The sequence below is a fragment of the Ovis aries genome, chromosome 3, assembly GCF_016772045.2.
Source record: "Ovis aries strain OAR_USU_Benz2616 breed Rambouillet chromosome 3, ARS-UI_Ramb_v3.0, whole genome shotgun sequence".
In the NCBI taxonomy this organism is placed as follows: Eukaryota; Metazoa; Chordata; class Mammalia; order Artiodactyla; family Bovidae; genus Ovis; species Ovis aries.
The window spans coordinates 162302372-162326998 of NC_056056.1; the positions used below are offsets into that span (position 1 = coordinate 162302372).

The 24627-nt window shown below is 39.9% G+C and overlaps 1 protein-coding gene and 1 pseudogene across 24 annotated transcripts in view; one reads left to right on the forward strand and one right to left on the reverse strand.

Annotated features, from left to right (window-relative positions):
* Positions 1-24627, forward strand: part of R3HDM2 (R3H domain containing 2) — a 170251-nt gene that overhangs the window by 93808 nt on the left and 51816 nt on the right. For 19 of the 24 annotated variants that reach the window (XM_060412906.1, XM_060412911.1, XM_060412918.1 and 16 more), the window contains one exon: positions 23124-23323. In XM_060412906.1, the coding sequence (XP_060268889.1) occupies positions 23159-23323 (165 nt within the window). In that variant the 5' untranslated portion in view covers positions 23124-23158. Of the gene's footprint in view, positions 1-18411; positions 18560-23123; positions 23324-24627 lie in introns of all 24 variants that reach the window. The other 5 variants (XM_060412913.1, XM_060412912.1, XM_060412920.1 and 2 more) reach the window with 1 other exon arrangement.
* LOC132659455 (small ribosomal subunit protein eS24-like) lies at positions 12931-13447 on the reverse strand (annotated as a pseudogene).

The following is a 24627-nucleotide window of genomic DNA, read 5'->3' on the forward strand; positions in this document are numbered from 1 at the left end:
CTGTCAGAGAATTTCTTCATATATGTCAACTTCATGTTGCATCTATTCATCTCTCTTTGTATACAGATTGAGATTATTTTGCTTCTTTGTATTCTAAGTAATTTTGGATCATATCCTGAAGTTTTTGAATATTATAAGGATCTGGATCTTATTAAACGCTGTGGCAAATGTTGTCTTTTATTTTAGCAGACACTTGACCTGGTTGGGTTCAGCTTATAAATTCTGTCCAGCCGCCAGTGGATGGTGATTCCAAAGTTGTTTCAGTTTTCTTAGCTTTTGCAGTGCTATTTAGATCTGCTTTGCATGTGCGCTACCCATTAACTCATATGGGACTTGTGTGTGTGTTAATTGCTCAGTTGTATCCGACTCTTTGTGATCCCATGGACTGTAGCTCACCAGGTTCCTCTGTGCATGGAATTCTCTGGGCAAGAATGCTGGAGTGGGTTGCCATTCTTTCCTCCAGGGGATCTTGCCAACCCAGGGAGTGAACCTGGGTCTCCCATATTGCAGGTGGATTCTTTACCATTTGAGCCACCAGGAAAGCCCCCATATGGGACTTGGTTGGTGGCTATTCTCATAGTTCAAACAGTTAGGAGATACATGGTGAATTATTTTGGATATGAAAGGTCGTTATGAGAACATCTCAAATAGTTCTGAAAAGAAGGTATACATACTGTAGCACGTATGTACTAAATCTGTATGTGAATCTGGGTGACTTGTACTATTTTTGCAAATCTCTGTATGTTAGAAACTTCTCAAACAAAAATTTGGAGGCAGAAAAAATACATACATACATACATACATATGTATTTATTTGTATTTATTTATCTTACATTCCTAGAACTCATTGTAGTGTTTGGCCTGTAGTAAGAACACAGACACAGAACAGACATGTTTGTATGAATGGCTGACTAGTTGTGTCTCTGTGACAGATTTTATTGTTTTTCTCAGGATGTCTGAACCCCACTTATATGTTACTTTGTGATTTTGCAGACCTTGCACCACCTACAATGTCTGTTACTTGCCTACTCCCTTTTGTTAGGCTCTTAAAAATTAGGACCTAATTAAAAAATTTTTTTTAATTCTTAAAAATGATGTCCCAGAGCCATACATGCTTTCAAGAACTATTACTCTTCTTTCCTGGTGTCTTTTGTACCACTTCATTTTAATCTTTTTATCCTCATCTCCACCCATGTGCTGTACTCTCATTCTTTTTCATCAGTTCTGTTATTGAGTTACCTTCATGGTTTCCTCATTACACCCATTTTATGGCCAGTCTTTTCCCCATCATTCTGGGGGCAGATATGGGAGAAGGAACAGATAGCCGCTAGTATCCTGTGTTCAAACTGAAAAATGATTGTTACATATAGCTTGCTGAAAAGAAAATTCTTTTTATGTAGATTTGCCCTTAGTTTCTAAAGTCCAGCCCAGTAGCTTTTTGGCAAAGACCATTTCTCGGACTTCACTTATTTTGCAAGTGAGAAAAAGGCCAAATAAGTTTAAACGTGAACTTATAGTTCAATACACATCCGTGACTCATTATTCTTCTCTAATAAGACTGTCTTGGCATCTCAGCATGTATAGCCAAAAAGAGCTGGTGCTGTGTCTTTAAAAACTATCCTCCGAGCAGTGTGGAAGCAGGCATGTCACTGAAGTGCTTGAATGAGAGCGAGAAGAGGAGGTAGAGGGGGTGCTCTTAGAGCCTGTGTGTGTGCGCGCGTGTGTGTGTGTGTTTCCCTGCGCGTGCACATGAGTGTGACTGTTGGCAGAGCTCTGGGTGACATCCCTCTGAACAGCTGGGCCATGGTCAGCTTCAGAGCTGCTTGTCAGAGCAATTAGCTTGCTAGAGACGCGGCAGCAAGGATCAGTAGCGTTTCATTCAAGGGTGAAGGGGGTGGGAGGGGACTGTGGGCGGGGGTAGAGGCACAGGTTTCCCAGAAGGAATTTCTTCCGGCAAAATTCCGGCAGGACAGACTCTTACAATGAGGTCTCCATTAATAATGTGAGCTCGCTGTTGGTTTAAGTGCAGATCCATCTGGGGTGAGTTTTGGATAATTTTCTGTCTTTTATATAAAAGTCCTTGAGCTCCACAGACTGGGTAGGGGAAAAGCTAGAAAGATATCTTTTGTATCTTGGCCAATTTAACTGTATAATACATTTAGGGAAATAACATAATTTTCAAATGTTAAGTTTTTGAGGATTTTTGTTTTTTACCTTGAAAACATTTTAAAAATTAGGTTTGCTAGAACTTCTCTGTAGTCAGAGTCTACCTTTTCTATGGCTATTTCAAGTGATGCTTCATTCAGATTCAGCTTATGAGAATAGTGGTGATTTCTGTTCTTTTCGGTGATGCTGTTGACGCACATTGCAGGAAGCAGGGAATCCCCTATAAATATCTTTCACTGTGTCATTCCACAGCTATCCACACCCAGTTGGTAAATATGTCTCTCTGTCCTATGTCTTTACATAACTGTCCCCTAGTCTTTAAATGTGTTAAAAAGAAACATGTCGCCTTTGCTGTGTCTAGGAAGCTTTTTTGATTATGAACATCTAAGGAGAATTTATTCAGCCTTTTTAGTGAAACGTGCCTTGTGACATTGAGGTTGTCATAAGAATTTCCTGTGGGTTTACTGCTTCTTATTTTGGATTACTTGTTTGTTTCTTATAATTGGTTTGATTTTGTTTGCTGCCCTTGGTTTCTAAAGGGTGTAGAGATGGGATTCCCTCTACCTCCAGTGACGTAGTGATTTTGTTTGCAGTCTTTTTCTTCTGAAAGGGAGGGGACAGAAAGAGGAAGAAGAAAAATCCATCTGAAGCGGTGCGTTCTCCCATCTATGCCTTGATAACTGGGTACCGTTGAACAGAACTGAAGCCAGAGTGGGATGCTGTTAATGACAGGGATGCTATTTTGTTTCTTTCCTTTTAGAATAGGCTGAGCCCAAAGTCAGGATTGCTGAAGCAGAGTGCCTGAATTAACCCTTTATGTCCTGCTGCTAATGAATTTTACTTAATTGCCTTTTCTAAATATGGAATGAAAAGGGGGCTCATAAAGAGATTTCCTGAACCTACCAAACATGAGTAATTCTAGGTGGGGTTTTGGAATTTGAAATTTTTCTACTTTATTTGCGCTGGTCCTGAGCAGGCGGTTTGTACACTGTTTCTTAGACCTCAAAAATAGATAGTTATATAAAATTGCTTGCCACAGTAGTTAGAGTGAAACTCTCGGTTTGAATGTATGCAGCTAAAGCAAAGATTTAGGGAGAAATTGTTATACTCTTAGGTGTGCATCTAACTTACCTTTTTTTGGGTTAAGTTTTTGGACTTCCACTTTCTCTTTATGCAACTCTATTCTAATAATCTGATCTCTGGAGGGCTGCCTGCAGAGGCTAATGTGAACATTGTACAGTAGACTAGAGCCTAGGAATATTTTAGGTTTGCCTGTACTTGGATCTAATATGTGTATGGATGCAGTATGTTGAAAAGTGCCTTTAAGAACTTGCTGGCTTATTTTCTATCCTGATATTCTTTTCTGTGGTTTCATTTATTCTAAGTTCTCCATGTGAAATGAAAAGAGTAATATCTGCTTTTAGCTTACATTATACAGCCCTATTTTTATGGTAGTTCAGTTGTATTAATATTTATTACAGCCATAAATATTTCAAACTAACAAAATTCTAATTTTATTTGGAAATAAGTAGGGGTAAGTAAAGAAATACAGTCCTCGGGTAAGCCAAGAGCATTCTGAAAGAATAACCTGTTTAGAAGCTTGCAAGAGACCAGGGCTATAAGGGTTAATAGAAATTCCACCGCATCCTTGCATCTAAATGTTGCAGCAAATATGTGGATAATTTCTTGCTAGCTTTTCAGGAAACCCCTGTGGTGGACAACCCTCATTAATCGTTGCCAGGAGACTGCTCTGACGTCACTGGGAGCGGTTCCCCGTCTGCAACGAGGACAGGAATAGCCTTTGAGGGGGAAGAAAGCTGCTGTGAAGTTAAAGATGATGGTTTTGTTAACTTGGTTTTCCTTCCATTTGGGAGTGGGTGGGATAGGCCGAAAGTCTTTCTTAAATGTTTCCGTCATTAGCATTGGAAAATTTACTGAGAGATCTTTTTGTTTCAACTAAAAGTACCTTCTTATTTAATCTTTGTTTTCTAACCATCAAGATTTTAGAAAAGGTCTAGGAAAGAAAAGCTGTGAAAAAATATTGAAATAAGGTTTATTTCTTTTTATCCTTTTTTCACTCACTTCTCCCATCCCCTCAAGAAAAGGAAAAGATCAAAAACTGCTTTTGGAAAAGATGTTTAGCATCACCTTGTTTGTGATAATTAAAATATAATATATGTTGGAAGAACTTTCCAGCAAAATTGAGAGGGACTGTTTCTGTGTCTAAAAGTTACCTTGTAAATACTTCTCTCAGTTCTCTCCTAGCCCACCTGTGGTATGTGTGGTTAGTGGCTCAGTCATGTCTAACTCTGCTAACCTTTGGACTGTATCTTTCCAAGCTCTTCCATCCGTGAAATACTGGAGTGGTTTGCCATTTTCCTCCTTCAAAGGATCTTCCTGACCCAGAGATCGAACCGGTGCCTCCCCTGTCTCCTGCATTGCAGGCTTTACTCTGCTGAGCCGCTGGGGAAGTACCCCTAGCCCACTTAAACTCACTGATTTGTAGCCTGTTTAGGAACTTCTTTTTTTGGAAAAGCATAGACTGTAGCTAAATGCTTGGACTTGGAATTTAGGCTGCCTGAGTTCAGATCCTAGGTATGCCAATTGCTGGTTTTGTGACCTTGAACAGATTACTCAACTGCTCCACTTCTACATATGTAAAATACATGAAATGAAGATAATAATAGTATCCATCTCCTAGGCAGTGGCACCCCACTCCAGTACTCTTGCCTGGAAAATCCCGTGGATGGAGGAGCCTGGAAGGCTGCAGTCCATGGGGTTGCTGAGGGTCGGACAGGACTGAGCGACTTCACTGTCACTTTTCCCTTTCATTCATTGGAGAAGGAAATGGCAACCCACTCCAGTATTCTTGCCTGGAGAATCCCAGGGACGGGGGAGGCTGGTGGGCTGCCGTCTGTGGGGTCGCACAGAGTCGGACACGACTGAAGTGACTTAGCAGCAGCAGGATTGTTTTGAAGATTAAGAGTTAATTCATGTAAAACCTTTAAGATAGCTTCCTGGACTTAAGTGACTGTTTCCTTTGCCATGTTAAAAAATTCTAGGATCGTAAATGGACCAAATATCAAATCACAAATATTAAAATACCCAGTATGCCCACGTCCATTTACCTTCTTTTAATTTTATATTAAAGACTTAGAGTATTACTCTTTTGTGGTTTTTGAGGCTTCCCCCTTTTGGATTGCTCTCTAAACTACCAATGTATACTGACGATAGCTAGTAATGTGTGTAACATTTACTGTGAAGAAAACGGCTTTATATGTAAAGTTTTCTTTCCTCCTTATTAATTTTCTTAGGCCAGTGAGTTTTAAGGAGTACTGGGTACATATCTTTTCTAGTGGACTATATGGGGAAGGAGAGTTAATATTATTAAAAAGGAAGGTGTAAGTTGAAGAAAAATAAAAAGTAAGAAGCACTGCCCAGGTGAATGTCCTCAAAGTCCAGCCACTGCCAAAGGATGTGCTAAGTGGACATTATGTGTTGCTGGGGGAACGTTGAGAAACACTATAATTAGATAATGTAGACTGGCCTTGCTTCTGGAATGAACTAAGGGGGAAATTTTTTTATCTTCAAGACTCTTGGACATATTTATCCTATGGCGTTGATGAGAAATGTGAATAAAGATGTAGGTGCACAGATACCCATCACAGCCTTATTTTATTATAAAAATAAACAGCTTCCTGAATATCCAGTAAGAAGGAAATGGTTAAATAAATCATGGTACCAGTATGTAGTAGAATATTGGATAGTTGGTAAAAGTAATTAATAATGGTAGAAATGGTCACAGTTGTAGTAGTAGAAAAAAGCATGGTATTTTAAAAATGTTCTGTATACTGTAAATTACATAAAAAATTGTTAGGTGTAGAAACATCCAGATGTATCCGAACATCCAAATTCCATTTGAATATGGAGACCAAGTTTTAAAAAGCATACCTGAAAACATTGGTGTTATTAGTAGCAGTTATCTCTGAGCTACAGAATATGGGTGATTTTTCTTTTCTATTTCTACTTGTGTGTCTTTTCTATAAGTATAAAGCCTATGTGTGCGCTTAGTCACTCGGTCATGTCTGACTCTTTGCGACCCCATGGACTGTAGCCCACCATGTTCCTCTGTCCATGGGGATTCTCCAGGCAGGAATACTGGAGTGGGTTGCCATACCTCCTCCAGGGGTAACTTTCTGATCCAGGAACTGAACCGGGGTCTCCTGCATTACAGGTAGATTCTTTTACCAGCTGAGCTACCAGGGAAGCCCATAAAGCCTATAGTACTTCTCTAATCATAAAAGTCTTTCTGTTAGCATCTGAAAGTAAAATTTCAGAATCTGTTAAAGTGAAAATAAATAATGATGTGTAAATTCCTAAGCATAGTGTTTGGAATGCAGTAAATGCTTGATAAACAATAGCTCCTATGTACTGAGGAAGATCACCTCCTGGATCAGAACCCTTTCATACTGGACAGAAGCATCGGTGAGACATATAGCATTTTGTCTGGCCTAGGATATTAAAACAAAACAACTTTTAGGACCAGAGTGAAATGTTTTGGTGTTCTCATATGAAGGTGTAAAGGCAGCTGATGTAGAGGGGGCCTAGTAATGATTTTTCTGCAGTGATTTAAAATTTTTTTGGCTTTGATATAATTTATGAGTCCCACTACAGGTTGCTTTTATCCCCTGTTTCTGGGTTGTCTCCTTAAAAATTCTTAGGAAGCTTGAAACAGTTAAGAATTTCCATTGATTCTCATGTTAGTCTGCTCTTATGGACCTCTTGGAACTCAGCTGATGATAAAAAAAGAAATGTAGACTTCCATCTACTTTGGACATGCTTGGGAACTGAGATGTTAGTCACAGAAAAAATGACTGTAGTCTTAACATCATGGCTTGTGTGCCTGAGGCCATTTTCTCTTCCAGAAGGCACAATAAGGTGAATGTACTTAATACTACTGAAGTTTACACTTAAAAATTATTGAAATGGTAATTTTTATGTTACGTGTATTTTACCACTGTTAAAACCAAAAACCCCAACAGTGTGAACCAAATGAAAATGTACAGTTTCCCAGCTAAGTTTCTGCCCTGACACCTCAGATTCTGTCTACTTGTTAGCATTCACTTACCTCCATATACCAAAAGATATGGCCCAGAGTTGCTTATTACAGAGATATTGTATCAATTACTAGCAAAAAGCATGTGAGGAAAGGGGGATACCTTATAATACATCAGGTGGGTTTTAGAATATTAATGAGCATCACTAGGGAGAAGGATGTGCTTTTTGGTCTAGTCTCTGTATCTAGTTTATAATTGTCTTGAATCCTCTTTACTTCAAGGAGATCTGCAACTGAGGGTGAAGGAATTGGGACATATGGACTGTGAAGAGCAAATATATTACAGTAGATCTTCCCTATCCACGGGGGATATGTTCCAAGACCCCCCTGTGGATTCCTGAAACCTGGATAGTACCAGGCCCTGTATATGCTATATACTTTTTCTTAGGCATCCATACCCAAGAAAAAGTTTAATTTATAAATTAGACATAGTAGGAGATTAACAAAGGCAATTATATTAGTAAAAGTTTTCTTTCTCTTAGAATATCTTATTGTACAAATGTAATACCTTTTCCACCTTAAGTACTAAACACTTACAATGCTTAGCACTTATAATGCACTGGCCATAACTTTTACAGTGACAGCAAAATTAGCACAGTTTTATTTTTCCTTTTTCACAATTTCACAGATGATTCATTCTTAGCGACCTCAGCGTGGTTTTTTTTTTTTTTTTTCCCCCCTTATTAAGTTGAGAACTTTTACCTTTTCACCTAAAGGAAGCACTTTATGGCTTCTCTTTGGCATATCGAAATTGCCAGCATTACTACTTGTGTTTTAAGACCATTATTAAGTAAAATAAGGCTTATATGAACGCTAGTATTTGTGATACCATGACGGTCGATCTGCTAACTGAGAAGACTACTAAGTGACAGGTGGGATATGATGGACAAAGGGATGATGCCTGTCTTGGGCAGGACTTAATGGGGTGGCTGGAGATTTCATCGTGCTGTTCAGAACAGCACTTATGAATTGTTTATTTCAGGAATTTTCCATTCAATATTTTTGGACTACAGTTGACTGGGTAACTGAAACCATGGAAAGCAAAGCTACAGAATTGGGAGTGGGAGACGGAAACTACTGCATTTCCTCCTTTGGACATAGCAGTTTTTTCTCTATGGATAGTGGAGGCTGATGAGGGAGGGGAGTGTTCAAAAGAGGACAGATACAGAATTATAGAAACTGTATAAACGGACTGATTTGAGAATATCGAAAACAAGAGCCTGAAATCTGTGGAGTTTGAAAGAAAGTTATGAGAAACTTAAAAAAGTTGTGCTCAGTTGCTTTAGTCGTGTCCTCCTCTTTGTGACCCCGTGGTCTATAGCCAGGCTCCTCTGTCCATGGGATTCTCCAGGCAAGAATACTTGTGTGGGTTACCATGCTCTCCTCCAGGGCATCTTCCTGAGCCAGGGATCAAACCCATATCTCTTGCATCTTCTGCATTGGCAGGCAGATTCTTGACCTACTCAGCCACCTGGGAAGCCCTCTTGCAAAGGTTGGGAGAATTTTTTTTTTTTTTTTGAATATAGCTGCTTTATACTGCTGTGTCAGTTTATGCTGTACAGCAAAGTGAATCAGTTACACATATACATATATCCCCTCTTTTTGGATTTCCTTCCCATTTAAGTCACCACGGAGCACCAAGTAGAGTTCCTTGTGCTACACAGTAGGTTCTCATTAGTTGTCTGTTTTATACATAGTTGTGTATGTTTATATGTCCCAACCTCCCAATTCATCCCACCCACCCCTTTCCGCCTTGACATCCATACAGTTTGTTCTCTTTGTCTGTGTCTCTATTTCAGCTTTGCAAATAAGATCATCTGTGTCATTTTTTTAAGATTCCATTAATGTGCAATATTTATTTTTCTCTTTCTGACTTACTTCACTCTTTATGATAGTCACTATGTCTGTGCATGTCGGCAGATGACACAGTTTCATTACAGTGATTAGCAGTCTTAAAATGTTTAGCTTTCTCCATACATTGTGGCATGGGACACTTCAATATTGGAATTTCAGCTAGGCAGCACTTTACTTGTACTAATCCCACAATTTTTCCTACTGATGATTTTTCACAGTGCAAAGATTCCTGAATTTCTCCTTTGAAGCTAAACAAGAGACGATTTCTGGAGTTTGGGAGATCCCTCGTTATTTGCATAGATTCATTGTGATTGCTGTTCACTTTCTTTCCCCTACTATTCATTTTTAGTGTATCAGCATTTCTTATTTGCCTATGAAGACTGTTTTTTGACAGTATTTGCAGCAGTTTCTGTGGAAAATGTTTTATTAAAAAAAAAAAAAAAAGGTGGCGGCAAGAGGAATTTCATCTTGTAGCTTAGTGATAGAGCCTGTTGCCATGGAGTCCTGGATCAGATTGGCTGACCCTGGGCCAATGAGCAGTTAGAACATAAATACATCATCATTTAACCTTGCAGAATTCATTTATTCAGTGATATATGACATTAATACTGTACTAGAGTTGTGAACTAAATTGTTTCAAGAATGGTATAAGGTGGTTTTCTCTTCCCTTTCAAAATTTTCTGCTTAATGTAAACAGTTGTAATAATACATTATCTTCTTGCTTTGATTTGATTGGGAGAAAATATGGGGGGAAATACCTTTCACCTGTCTGTGAATTGAGCTGCTGCTGCAGTCAGTTGGGCTTATGCCAAGTCTAAGTCAAACTCTGGCCTCTAAACTAGAGATTTGTCTTGATATCTGAAGCTGCCTTGCTTATTTTGGTAGCTTTAGAGCTGAGTCAGAAATTGGCAGCTTTTTTCTTGTTTTTTCTTTTTTCTCTTCTACTCTGATACGATAGTCCATGTAAATGTTATATTGCACATTATTTGATCTGGTGTTAGAGAATGATCTGGGAGTAGCTTCTGAGTTCTCCATCTTCACTTCTCTAGCTTGTTCATATTTATCAACTTAAAAGAGAGCGAGATTTCACTTAACTCAGTGTTAGTTCCTTATCACGGCAGATCATGGCATGGATCTTCCTCTGTACCTTATGACTGAAAATGATTCATTCATATAAACAAAGTACCCCTTCTAGATCTTGCAAACGAAAAAAGAGTATTGTGTTTTTCTTCTTACATTTTGTGTCAGGAATACTTGAGAAATTGTGGTGGGTCTTGTTCTTCTCTCCTCCAGTGTTCCTATGCTTGGCTATTTACAGATTTGAAGGATTGAGAGAGACCTCAAAAGGTCCGTGAGTCTGTTCCCCTCCTTTGAACCATTTGAGTCTCTGTAAGTGAGCTGTGAACTTCTCATACTGTTACTTTCTGTCTCAGAGGAATAAAATGAAACTTCCGACTCATCTGTTGAGCAGAGAGGAGCAAAAAATCTGTTTGATACCTGACTAACTTTTTGTGGGGGAGGCCTTAGAAAAATAGGATGGGAAGTATTTGGGATTTTGTGATTTTAGTTATTGTGACCAGAAAAAAGCTCCCTGGGATGGCATCTGAGTAAAGGCCTGAAAAGGCTGAGTAACCAGGTAGAAGAAGGCACTGTGAAAGACACCCCTTGTTACTGTTGTTCAGTCACCCAGTCGTGTCCGATTCTTCGTGACCACATGGACTGGAGCACACCAGGCCTCCCTGTCCCTCATCTTCTCCTGGAGTTTGCCCAAGTTCATATTCATTGCACTGGTGATGCCTTCCAGCCATCTCATCCTCTGAAGCCCTCTTCTCCTTCTGCCCTCGATCTTTCCCAGAACCAGGGACTTTTCCAGTGAGTCGTCTGTGCACATCAGATGACGAAGATATTGGGCCTTCAGCTTCAGTCCTTCCAGTGAATATTCAAGGTTGATCTCCCTTAAGAGTGACTAGTTTGATCTCCTTGCTGCTCAGGGGACTTTCAGGAGTCTTTTCCAGCAGCACAGTTCAAAAGCATCAATTCTTTGCCATTCTGCCTTCTGCACGGTCCAGCTATCACAACCGTACATGACCACTGGGAAGACCATCGCCTTAACTACACGGACCTTTATTGGCAGAGTAATGTCTCTGCTTTTCAACACACTGTCTAGGTTTGTTTGTCATCACTTTCCTGCCAGGAAGCAGTAGTCTTCTGATTCCTGATTTCATGACTGCAGTCACTGTCAGCAGTGATTTTGGAGCCCAAGAAGATGAAATCTGTCACTAGTTCCATGTTTTCCCCTTCTATTTGCCATGCAGTAATGGGGCCAGTTGCCATGATCTTAGTTTTTGTAACCTTTAGTCTTAAGCCGGCTCTTTCTCCTCTTTCACCCTCATCAAGAGGCTCTTGAGTTCCTCTTTGCTTTCTGCCCTTACAATGGTATCTGCATATCTGAGGTTGTTGATGTTTCTCCCGCCTATCTTGATTCTGGCATTTCTCATGATGTGCTTAGTGTATAGGTTAAACAGAGTGACAGCAGACAGTCCTGTCATACTCCTTTCTCAGTCTTGAACCAGTCAGTTGTTCCATACAGGGTTCTGACTGTTGCTTCTTGACCTGGATATAGGTTTCTCAGGAGACAGGTAAGATGGTCTGATATTCTCATCTCTCTGACAGCTTTCCACAGTTTTTCATGATTGACACAGTCAAAGATTTTAGTGTAGTTGATGAAACAGAGATAGATGTTTTTTCTGAAATTCTCTTGGTATAATCCAGTGAATGTTGGCAACTTGATCTCTAGTTCCTTTTCCTTTTCTAAACCCAGTTTGGACATCTGGAAGTTCTTGGTTCACATAATGCTGAAGCCCAGTATGCAAGATTCTCATGATTCTCACAGTTATTCTGAGGTGGTTTGCATTCCCTCCTCCAGTGGATCATATTTGTCAGAACTCTGCTATGACTTGTCCATCTTGGGTGACCCTGCACGGCATGGCTCATCACTTTACAGAGTTATGCACACCCCTTCGCAACAAGGCAGTGATCCTTGAAGGGGAAGCCATCCCTAACTCACCCTTTAATGATGCTCAGCCTTTTCCTTACAGTCAGTTCAGTTCAGTTGCTCAGTCATGTCCAACTCTTTGCAACCCCATGGACTGCAGCATGCCAGGCTTTCCTGTCCATCACCAACTCCTGGAGCTTGCTCAAATTCTTGTTCATTGAATCGATGATGCCGTCAACCATCTCATCCTCTGTTGTCCCCTTCTCCTCCTGCCTTTAATCTTTCCCAGCATCAGGGTCTTTTCCAGTGAGTCAGTTCTTCCCATCAGGTGGCCAAAGTATTAGAGCTTCAGCTTTAGCATCAGTCCTTCCAATGAATATTCAGGACCGATTTCCTTTAGGATTGACTGGTTGGATCTCCTTGCAGTCCAAGGGACTCTCAAGAGTCTTCTCCAACACCACAGTTCAGAAGCATTAATGCTTTGGGGCTCAGCTTTCTTTACAGTCCAACTCTCACATCTATACATGACTACTGGAAAAACCATGGCTTTGACTAGATGGACCTTTGTTGGTAAAGTAACAGCTGCTTTACTGCTTTTTAATATGCTGTCTAGGTGGGTCATAGCTTTTCTTCCAAGGAGCAAGCGTCTTTTAATTCCATGGCTGCAGTCACCATCTGCAGTGATTTTGGAGCTCACGAAAATAAAGTCTGTCACTGTTGCCATTGTTTCTCCATCTATTTGCCATGAAGTGATGGGGCCAGATGCCATGATCTTCGTTTTTTGAATGCTGAGTTGTTTTTTTTTTTTTTTAAGGTCTTAGTTTATTTTCTCTTTCATGAAAAATCTGCACAATCACCACAGATACAGTCACTGCAGAATCTTTACTCCTTTTTTTTGCCAGCACCAACGTTGGCCTTTGCAGTCCCACTGACTTTCTTCATTCTGTTCTTGCGTTCCTTTCGCTGTTTTCTTGAGGTCTTTTTCTTCTCATACAGGCCATGTCTTGCAAGCCTATGTTTGGTCTCATTCTTCTTCGCCTAATCCAAGGAATCGTAAATCATGCCGAAGCCAGTTGTCTTGCCACCACCAAAATGAGTTCTGAATCCAAATACAAAGATGATATCTGGTGTGGTCTTGTACATTTTGGCCAGTTTTTCCCAAATTTCTGTTTTAGGTACTGTTGCCTTTCCAGGGTGAAGAACATCGATGACCATTTGTTTCCGCTGAAGCAGTCGGTTGGTCATGAATTTCCTACCGGATAGTTAATGTGTCGTTCATGATGGCGGCTGATCTTCAAGCAGCCAGGGAGGAAAAGAGGGCTAAAACTCCGTCGGCCAATCACATCAACGCTCAGAATGCTGAGTTTTAAGCCAACTTTTTCTCTTTCCTCGTTCACTTTCATCAAGAGGCTCTTTAGTTCTTCTTCACTTTCTGCCATAAGTGTAGTGTCATTTGTGTATCTGAGGTTATTGATATTTCTCCTGGCAATCTTGATTCCAGCTTGTGCTTCATCCAGCCCAGCATTTCATATGATGTGCTCTGCATATAAGTTAAATAAGCAGGGTGACAATATACAGTCTTGACGTACTCCTTTCCCAATTTGGAACCAATCTGTTGTTCCATGTCCAGTTCTAACTGTTGCTTCTTGACCTGCATACAGATTTCTCAGGAGGCAGGTAAGGTGGTCTGGTATTATTTTTTATCATTTTTTTAAGAGAGTGTGTGTGCTTTTAATATATATTACAGCAAAACTTAAATAGTATCTTAAACAAGACAAAAGAAGTCTTTCTCTTACATTCAGGAAATCCAGAGGTAGCCAGTCCAATCCAGGGTTGGTCTCATCAAGGAGTTAGGTTTCTTCTGTTGCCCCATTGTCTGTGGTTTTCAATCCTATCATCTCACAGCCTCGGATGATGAGTGAAGTGCCAGCCTTCACTTCTGCATTCAAGACAGCAAGAATCAGCGATCAGTGAAGAAAGGCCATCTGTTTCCATTAAGGATACTTCATACAATTTGTGTTTATTATTTTTATTAGTTTCCTGGGGGTGCTGTAACAAAATACCACAAACAGGAGTGTATAAACAACAGAAATTTATTTTCTCACAGTTCTGGAGGCTAGAAGTCTCAAGATCAAGGTGTCAGCAGACTGGAATTTTCCTGAAGCCTCTCTCCTGGATTTGCAAATGGCCTCTGTTTACTGTGTCCTCCCATGGTTTTTTTTTTTTTCTGATATCTCTTTGTATTTTTCAGTTTCCTCTTCTTATAAGGATACCAGCCAGATTAGGCTTTAATTTAATCACCTCTTTATAGGCCCCATCTCCAAATACAGTCACATTCTGAAGTACTGGGGGTAAGGGAGTGGATAGGGCTTCAGCATGTGAATTTTGAGAGGACACAATCCAGCCATAATAATACTTCTTTCTTCTTATATCCCATGGACCGCAACCTAGTCACACATTCATTTAGCTATAATGAAAGTTAGAATATGTGCAACATTTTTACAGTCAGCCATGTGCCCAACTGAAAATCAATAGTTGTATTAAGAAAGAAGTGATTGGATATTGAGGAATGAACAGCAGGCTCTCCTTTGTAGGGGAGGCTTAAGGAGTAATGATTCTTAAAGTTTTCCAGTTCCTTCATGTGAAATTAGATTGTTCTTCCTTATTTCTCTGGCCAAACTCACATTCAGTTTTAGATTTTGAAAGATTATTTTAAAACTAAATTGTTGGCTTAAGTGCCCTCTCCACCTCATAGGTTGACCTCTGAGTTCATCACAGTGGGCAGTACACACTTAGCTGCATAGTGTTTAAGTTTGCAAGAGAAGGCATCTTGAAATGCCATAAGCAATAGGTAAATTGTGATTTTTTTTTTGTTTTCTTTCCTAGCATGTCTTGTCTGGGTTTAGTTGGGAGCAGTTTTGCCAGGATGTGGGAAAAGACAGTGTGAACTTTCAAAGTCTTTTCCATTTCTAAAATTCTGTGTTATTTTCTACGTAGTGGCATTACTGTGATAAAGCTAAAGAAAATGGAAGTAGTAGAGGTGTTCCACTGTTGGAACACTGCTGCTTTTTGTTTGAAAGAGGAGGAAATATGATTTGTTCTATTTTGCTCAAGGAAATAAAATGGGCATTTTTGGCCAAGAATGTAGAGAAGCCGATAAAACTATAATGAAGCCCAACTGACACTTCAGTCCATTAATCAGAGCACCTGCAGCTCGCATTTTGGGGCAAGTACAACCATAACAGATACTGAGCAAAAAAGGAGGGTACATGTTCAGAACATTTCAATCCTGTTTCTCTCTTAGCGACAGAGGATGAGATGGCTGGATGGCATCACTGACTCAATGGACGCGAGTCTGAGTGAACTCCGGGAGTTGGTGATGGACAGGGAGGCCTGGCGTGCTGCAATTCATGGGGTCGCAAAGAGTCGGACACGACTGAGCGACTGAACTGAACTGAAGGAATTGCTGTGGACATCAGCCAACTTGTGGCCTCCCTTACACACCAGTGAATCCTTTTGCGTTTATAGAGTAAAATGGTTTTCTCATGCTTCCTTGATTTGGAGAATTGGCACAGTTGTTGTTGTTGTTGTTGTTGTTGCTTTTATTGGCTTAGTACTAGTGAAACCTATGACATTGACTTCTGAAATCTTTGAAAGACTTAGTGACTGTCACATAGCTATAGCTTTACATGTTCCATAAGTACTTTATACTCTATTCCCCCATATTTTGCTTTCTGTTTGATGAGAAGGGAGTGTTGGACCTGTATCTCTCGTAACTCAGTATAGCCTTCTTTCTTGTCCTTGTCCCAAGAGCAGTTGAACCAATTTTCCTTTTCAGACATACAGTTACCATGCTTTTTTGCTTTTTGTCCTTTGGACACTGTAGTGGAAAGAACATGGGATTTTGGAGTCAAGAAGACCTGGTTTGAATTCTAGCTTCTTTTACAGACTGTATGGCCCTCAACAATGTATTTTATTTATTAAATGATGATATTTTATACCTTTAGAAGATCAAACAAGATGTTTTCTATAAACTATAAAAAATTCAGAGTCCTGAGAGGTGACTCAGATTGAGGCAAAAAATGGGAGAGTTTGCAAGCCCCAAAATACATCCCCCACTGACACTCTCTGAAGGGAGACCTTGGATCTGGGCACTCCTTCCATCCCATACTTCATGTCCCAGAACACCTTTGAATGTCTACCTTGGGACACCTAGAACTTTGGTTTTGGGATCAGACACAGCTAGGCTAGAATCTTGCCTTTGCCCCCTCATTGTATTAACTTGGGAAAGTTATTTAATTCCTCAGAGCTTTGGTTTCTTCATCTGAAAAATACCCTAATGTTTTGTTAGGATTAAAGTAATGTATAGAAACAGTAATCAGAGTCACAGAAAGAATGCAGACTTTGGCATCAGCACCAGAGGTCTGATTCTGTCATTTAATAGTAGTGTGACCTTGGGTAAATTCCTTACCTACTCTTGGTGGATATAATTTGAAGTATATAAAGTCACCAGGTTCATAATTGTGCTCAATAAACATTAATGGTTTTTCCTTTTGTGCCAACTCTAGTGTCAAAGAGTGTATAAATAGGCTAAGCTATCATGAGTGTCTGGACAGTTTGTTTTTAACCTGTCATTTTAAACCCATGAATATTTTGTCCCCACTGTCTTGACTCCTAAGAGCATTTTTTTCTCTTTGTGTATGTATGTGTGTTTAAATAACATACAGTGAAATACACAAATATTAAGCACTCGGTTAATAACTAAGTTTTGACATTTATATACACCCATGTGACCACTACCCCAAACAAAGCAGAATATTTCCATCACTCCTAAAGGGCCCTTTATGTCTCTTTTGAATCAGTATTTTACCCCCAAACCTTTCTGATTTAAACCACTGTCAGGTACTTTTGCCTGTTCTTGAAATTCATATAAGTGGATTTACATAGTCTATATTTTTAGGGAAAGAGATTTGCTTTCTTCTGCCTACCATACAGTTTTGAAATCCATGCATGTTTTTGTGTATGTCAGTATACAGCCAATAGGGTCAGTGGTGATTGAATCAGTTGTTTCTTCTCAAGTCTCAAAAAAGAAACAGAATTACCACGATTCATCAGCCTTCTTGGGACTCAGGGATAGGGTCGCCTTCCCTGATCATGTGTCCTCAGAGGAAAGCAGATACCAAAAGTTCATTTTTTAAGTTGTTGAATAGTATTCTGTTATATGAATATTCCACAATTTGTTTATCCATTCTCCTGAGCCCCTAGATTTTAAATATTTTTTCAATATGGGTATCAGTTGGGAGTAACTTACTGTTGATGTATAAATTAGAAAAGGATTAGAAAGTTTATAGGGATTTTGCCACAGAGTAAGTCAGAATTTTTAGCCTCTAGTTATTTTCTTCTTTCTTGCATTCTCTCTGCCTGGTCATAGATTAAAAGGAAGAAAATTAAATTGCCCTTCTATCTCTGAATATCCTCTATATATTCTTTTTGGCACAATGCCTAGAAGGTTTTTGTAGAGTAGATGGAAGGATATATAATCTCACTGTGCTCTGGAAGATACTTACCTTGGCAGTCAAAAAATTTATGGGGAATATGCAATATTCTCCCTGAAAAAAATTGCCAAATCTTGGCTTCCAATCTTCTTCTCCTGTATCATCCTATTTCCTCACTCCCTCTCCTTGCCCCTCGCTTCTGACAGTCCCTCTGTGCAGCTTCGAGCCACTGAGTGTCCTCAGGAGACACTCTGCCTTAAAATTGTGCTATTTGTCAGGGTGAAATGTACAGTGTACACAAATAGGTTGTAGGGAAGCACACCATCTAGGCTCTCTTGGGAGCTTACTGTCTTGCTTTGTTTTAGTCAAGTTATATATGAAATAGTTCCTTTCTTCATTGAATAAGCCATCTACAGTGGAAATTGTTTCTTTGCCTTTAACCCTTATCTGCTGACTTTATTTTTGCTCTTTAAAGACTTTTCTTTCTTTTCTTCCTGCTAATAAATTATCTTGTCCCTTGGCTGCAACTTTTGCTTTGTTTTGGCCCAGAAAAAATTGTTTCCAGGGATCCTTATGCCCCAACAGATAATGAGAGCCTTCTGTGTAGGATTACAGGGTTAGAAGTGACTGTAGTTAAAATTATAGAACAAAACAGAACCCCAGCGAAGTAATACAGCTTTGACCACCAAGTATCTTGTGATGGGTAACTCTAGGATAGTAAGTAACACTCTGACCTCTCATTACTAGCTTATCTCTCTGATGCATCTTTCTCCGTGTGTTTGTAGGTTGTTGCAGTCCAGGCATCATCTACACAGAAGACAACCTTCAGCAGAAGAAAAGCATTTCTCTAGTGGCTTTTTTTTTTTTTTCTTTCAAATACAATGGTCTTTCTTTAAAGCCACCTACCCAGCAAAGCCCTCTCATGTCTAGCTGGTAATGATTGAGTCACTTGTCCCTTCCCAACCCATTCACAAAAGAAAACAATTACCGTGATTAGTCTAGCTAATTAGGATCCACCTTGTAGGACTCAGGGATAGGACCACCTTCGCCAGTCGTGTCCTCAGAGGAAGGCAAACACCAAGAGGAAATCTGGGCTAGAGAAGTGTGGGAGAAAGAGATTTGGATAGGCAGCCAATATAAGGTCTACTGTACCGTATCCTCTGCTGCTTCCTCTTTCCTTAGAGTAAGAATTACTTTGTTTTACACAGATCTTTAAGAGGCCAGTAGTCTCAGTGGAAATGACTGTCAGAATTCTTAAAAGTGGATGCAGTAATCACTGTCTGTATTATGGATGTCTTAATCTAAAGTTCAAGTTTTCCTGTTTCCCAGTGAGTGAAGGAAACCATGTGACTCCTTGCAACTGAAGTTGGAATGTGTGACCATATTCCATAGGTGGCTGTTATGAAAGACTGTTTTTTGTTTTTAGTTGATTTTTTTCATTAGTGCTTTGACTGAATAACAGTGCTTGGACACCATGAAGTTATTAGTCCAGGTGTCCAGACAGTTGAGCCTTTTCTGCCTTAGATGGTAAAGAGGAGCTGCAAAGTTATTATTCTCATTTGACAATATACCTGTTTGGTAATTGAAGCTCATCCTGGAAAAAGAAACAACTGCTACTTTACATTTTTCCATACCACTTTCTCCCATGTTTTCAGTTTTATTGAGATTTAATTGATCGATAGCTCTGTATAAGTTTAAAGTGTTCAGTTCAGTTCAGTCACTCAGTTGTGTCCAACTCTTTGCGACCCCATGAATTACAGCACGCCAGGCCTCCTTGTCCATCACCAACTCCCAGAGTTCACTCAGACTCATGTCCATCAAGTCGGTGATGCCATCCAGCCATCTCATCCTCTGTCATCCCCTTCTCCTCCTGCCCCCAATCCCTCCCAGTATCAGTCTTTTCCAGTGAGTCAATTCTTCACATGAGGTGGCCAAAGTACTGGTGTTTCAGCTTTAGCATCAGTCCTTCCAAAAGAACACCCAGGGCTGATCTCCTTCAGGATGGACTGGTTGGATCTCCTTGCAGTCCAAGGGACTCTCAAGAGTCTTCTCCAACACCACAGTTCAAAAGCATCAATTCTTCGGCGCTCAGCTTTCTTGACAGTTCAACTCTCACATCCATACATGACCACTGGAAAAACCATAGTTTAAAATGTACTGCTTAATAATTTCACATACATATACTATGAAATGATTACCACAATAAGTTTAGTTAACATCCATTTCCTAATAGACAGTTTCCTTCTAGGTTGATGAAACTGTTTTGCAACTAGACAGAGGTGATGGTTACACAACATTGTGAATATACTAAATGCACTGAATTCACTTCAAAGTGCTTAATTTATGTTGAGTGAATTTTTAAAATTCAATTAAATACAATTCCAGGCCAAAAAATTTTTTTCTTTTGATGAGAACTTTTAGGAGCTACTCTTTTAGCAACTTTGAAAATGTACTGTGCAGTTAACCATCGTTGCTATAACTATAGTCATCGCTATAGTTGTTGCATCTCCATCTCTTACGTGTTGTTTCACTAGGAGTGTGTGCCTTTTGACCACCTTTATCCAGTTTTCCCCACTCCCCACCTCTAACTTTTCTTTCTGACAGAGTAATCTGTTTAAGGTTATTTAAGCCTGAAAAAGAAAAATATTAAAGATCTATCGTGTGGTAAAAGTAGTAAACTTAATTTTGTTTGACTCTTAAGGCAGATTTAGGGTCAGGATTGAAACAGTTCATAGCTTTCTATAGGGAGAAACTATACAACAGTAAAAGTGAAGTCGCTCAATTGTGTCCGACTTTGTCCATGGAATTCTCCAGGCCAGAATACTGGAGTGGGTAGCCTTTCCCTTCTCCAGGGGGTCTTCCCAACCCATGGATGGAACCCAGGTCTCCCACATTGTAGGTGGATTCTTTACCGGCTGAGTCACAAGTTAAGGCTATAAAATGGTGAGTTGATCCTGTCCTGGGAGTTTCTAGAAGAAAGAAAGTTCCTCTCAGGAATTCGCACAAAGGAACTCTTCTTTGGGGAGGATGGGGATGATAGCATGAGGTTGTATCTAAGAACTCTTCCAATTTGCATCTTTATTGATGTTTCCCAGCTAAGAGATACAGAGAAGGGATGTACTAAGATTTACTATCCTTCAGACTGAAGAGAATTGAGGCTTGATTTATCTACGGAGAGAGAAGACAAGTATATGTGTGTGTGCAGTTCCCATGTGCAGCCAATGACCATAAGCTCTGTAGGTTATAACTTTAAAATAAATTATTTGGCTGCGTTATGTCTTCGTTGTGGCGCGTGGCAGCTTCTGCTGCAGTGCTTAGGCTTCTGTGGAGTTGGGGCACATGGGCTTCAGAGTACATGGGCTCAGTAGTTTTGGCACATGGACTTAGCTGCCCCATGGCATGTGGGATTCTCGCTCTCTGACCAGGGATCAAACTCACATCTCCTGCATTGGAAGGTAGATTCTTAACCACTGCACTACCAGGGAAGTCTTTTTATAGAAATCTCCAGACGCTGAATCAATTAAAAAATAAAATATCAGCCATTTTCCTTGTGTAGTCAGTATCTTCCAGTGTTTCTCATCTTTAAATTCAACTGTATGACTGATTGTATGAGTGACTCTGGCCTTTTAAACTGAGTCTCCAGGGAGCTGCTCAGGAGCTACCAAAAGGTGAACAAAGCAATAATCTTGCAGACTAATTTATGCCAGGTTGAAGTTACACATGCTTCTTAAGAACCTTCTGGGTCTTATCCTTGAAACTGATTTGAAGGAAGAAAAAACGTCCGGCATGACAATTTTCTTGAAGCACTTCTGTTTGTTTAGCTTAGTTTCTAGGGTCACATGCCAAGAGACATGACATCTGAGAGGGTTTCCAGTCTTGCCTTTTTATTTTATTTTATTTTTCAGTCTTATCTTTTTAAAGAGGGGAAAGAATTATTTAGGATTCAAGTACAGTCAGTAATCCATGTAAGGAGATACCTTAAGTATCCACATAAGGTTTATAGCCTCTATTATAAACCATTGTTGGAGCTAAGCATGTTTGACTTCAACAGTTGTTGAGAACATGAATCTTTGTATAGAGCATCAGCTTCTGTTTCTGAATATGTGCTGAGATTACTATGTTGACCTTATTACAGGATTTCTTGTAGCTATAGCAAGTGACAAGAGCTAGCAACCCCTGCATTATAAATCTCTGTGTCTTTGGGACGCAGTAAAGTGACTGAACTCAAATAGTGAATAGCAAAGCAAAGATTCTCCCTTCCTCCAGGGAGAGACCTGGTCTTTCTGAAGAGCAGATGACTACAGACTCTTCTTACCTTTTCAGTTTGCTTAAGATAAAGGAAAGAATTTAAGATTCTGTAAACATTGTCGGATTTTGCTGCTTTTTGATGGAGGAAACACTTGAAGTTGGTAACAGTATTGTGGTTTGTGGTAGCTGTAGGGGTTCTCCCTTGGGAAAGAAGAGTGATCTTCTCTAGTATTGAATAGAGCTTTATATTTTCCACCTTTCTGAAGAGTCTGGTGAGTTAACTCTGTGAAGTGCTCAAGCTGAAAATGTGAGCAAAATTTCTGGAGGGAAGAAGGGAGAGAAAATAAAATGCCAAGGGGACTTTATACTGCATTGCTTTAGAACTGAATCCTGGTGAATCTCAAAATAATTATGCTGAGTAAAAGAATCCATATAATATATGATGTAAAATTCTAGAAAATGGAGACAGAACTGTAGTGACAGTGGTTGGCTGGAAATATAGAGAGGGGAGGACGGGTTTATAAAGGAGCCAGAGGAAGATTTTATAATAGGCCCACTATTTTGATTGTGACGATGTTTCACAAATGTATGCGTGTTTCTTAATTCATCGAATTGTACATTTCTTTTGGCTGTACCACATGGCTTGCAGGATCTTAATTCCCCACCAGGGATTGAACCTGGGCCCTCAGCAGTGAAAATGTGGAGTCCTAATCACTGGACTGCCAGAGAATTCCTGTGGTGATGGTTTAGTCACTAAATCTGACTCTTATGACCCCATGGGCTATAGCCTGCCAGGCTCCTCTGTCCATGGGATTCTCCAGGCAAGAATGCTGGAGTGGGTTGCCATTTCCTTCTCCTAGTACATTTTAAATATATGAAATTTATGTCAATTTTACCTCAGGAGACCTGCATTTGATCCCTGGGTTGGGAAGATCCCCTGGAGAAGGGAATGGCTACCCACTCCATTATTCTTGCCTGAAGAATCCCATGGACAGAGGAGCCTGGCAGGTGCTATAGTCAGTCCATGGGGTCAGAAAGAATTGGACATGACTGAGCTACTAACACACCACACCCCAAAGTTTAAAAAAAAAATGAAATGAAATTAGATAATCTAGGGGCAACATTTATCAAAGAACCCTATACTGGGTTATAGGAAGGCTATTGTAGGCTTCTGTATGAAATGCTAATCTTGTAAGTGTATTAAGTATAGATGCACAACTCCTGTTTAATGCAATTCATGTTTTTTTAGGAGTCCATAGAGGCTACTGTATTCTATTGAAGAAGATGTCTAACAGCAACACTACTCAAGAGACCCTGGAAATAATGAAAGAATCGGAAAAAAAGCTGGTGGAAGAATCTGTAAACAAAAACAAGTTTATATCTAAGACTCCAAGCAAAGAAGAAATTGAGAAAGAGAGTGAAGATACCAGTTTGCGTCAGGAGACACAGGTAAGGATTAGAATACCATGTGCATTCTTTTCAGCACAACAGAAATGTCCTTATGGATGGTATTGGGGATCTATAGGAAGCCAGTCACTTATACAGACATTTGAATCTCCCAAAAAGCCAAACTTCGGCTCTCAAGAAATCTCTCTTCCACTTTTTGTCAGAGTCCACAATGAAATTCAAAGAAAACAGTATGAAATCCCTAACCTGTTAGGACCTGAGTAACACTGGTTCTTGCTACATTTTGATATTTTTTAATGATAAAAAAATAAACTATATAGTGATATTTGATGTCATAATATGGCTTATAATAAACTCTTAAAATGAGAACTGCCTGGCTTTACACAGTGTTAAATTCATATTCTGGTTGTGTTAAAGCAGTCAGTATTTTCTGGATCAGAAATAGTCTCTGAACTAGCCACTTGGTAAATGTGCATGAGAAGAATTTTATTCTTTGGTTGCCATGTTGTTTTCCATCCAAATTCATACTGCATTGCAGATATGATGGCAGTAGATTGCCAGCCGAGCTTCTTCCAGGGCTCCTTTTTGGTACCCAGCCAGCCCAGCCTCTGAGCCTTCTCTAGCTTACCTGTTCCAGTTCTCTTCCTTGTGGTTACAACTCGTTTACTCTGTTACCCAAGCCGAAATAGCATAAATCCTTTCCTTCTTGCCCAGGGGTGAGACTGGTCTTTATTATATGCCCAGGAGGTAGACTGTTAACTGTAGATAGTTAGTTTAAACAATCAGACACAGCTCTGAAACATTTTGTTTGCTAGCTCCTGCTGTTTCTACGGTTTTCCTCTTACAGTTTGCCAGATCTCTCTCATGGCTGCTTTTCTCTCCATCATCTTTTGCATGTGAGTTGTCATTCCCCACCATCCTCCCAGAGTTTGGGGAGACAGTCTGCTGCTGTTGCAGCTCTACTTTTAGTTTCCACTGATACCAATAATGAATTTTAAATCCTCAGGACAGATAAGTGCTGAATATTTAATTATGTGCTGTCATGTTACATGGATGCTAATAATTAAATGAACTTTTGGGTCCAAGCTACTCTGTTCTCAGGAGACTATTTTAAGTGGTGTTCTGAACTCCTGTTGTGTGTTCTTCTTGAAGATACACAGAAAAGAAAGGATGACTATAGGGTTTGTATGCCTTGAAGTGAAGTGAAGTGAAGTCGCTCAGTCGTGTCCGACTCTTTGCAACCCCGTGGACTATAACCTACCAGGGTTCTCTGTCCATGGGATTCTCCAGGCAAGAGTGTTGGAGTGGGTTACCATTTCCTTCTCCAGGGGATCTTCCCGACCCAG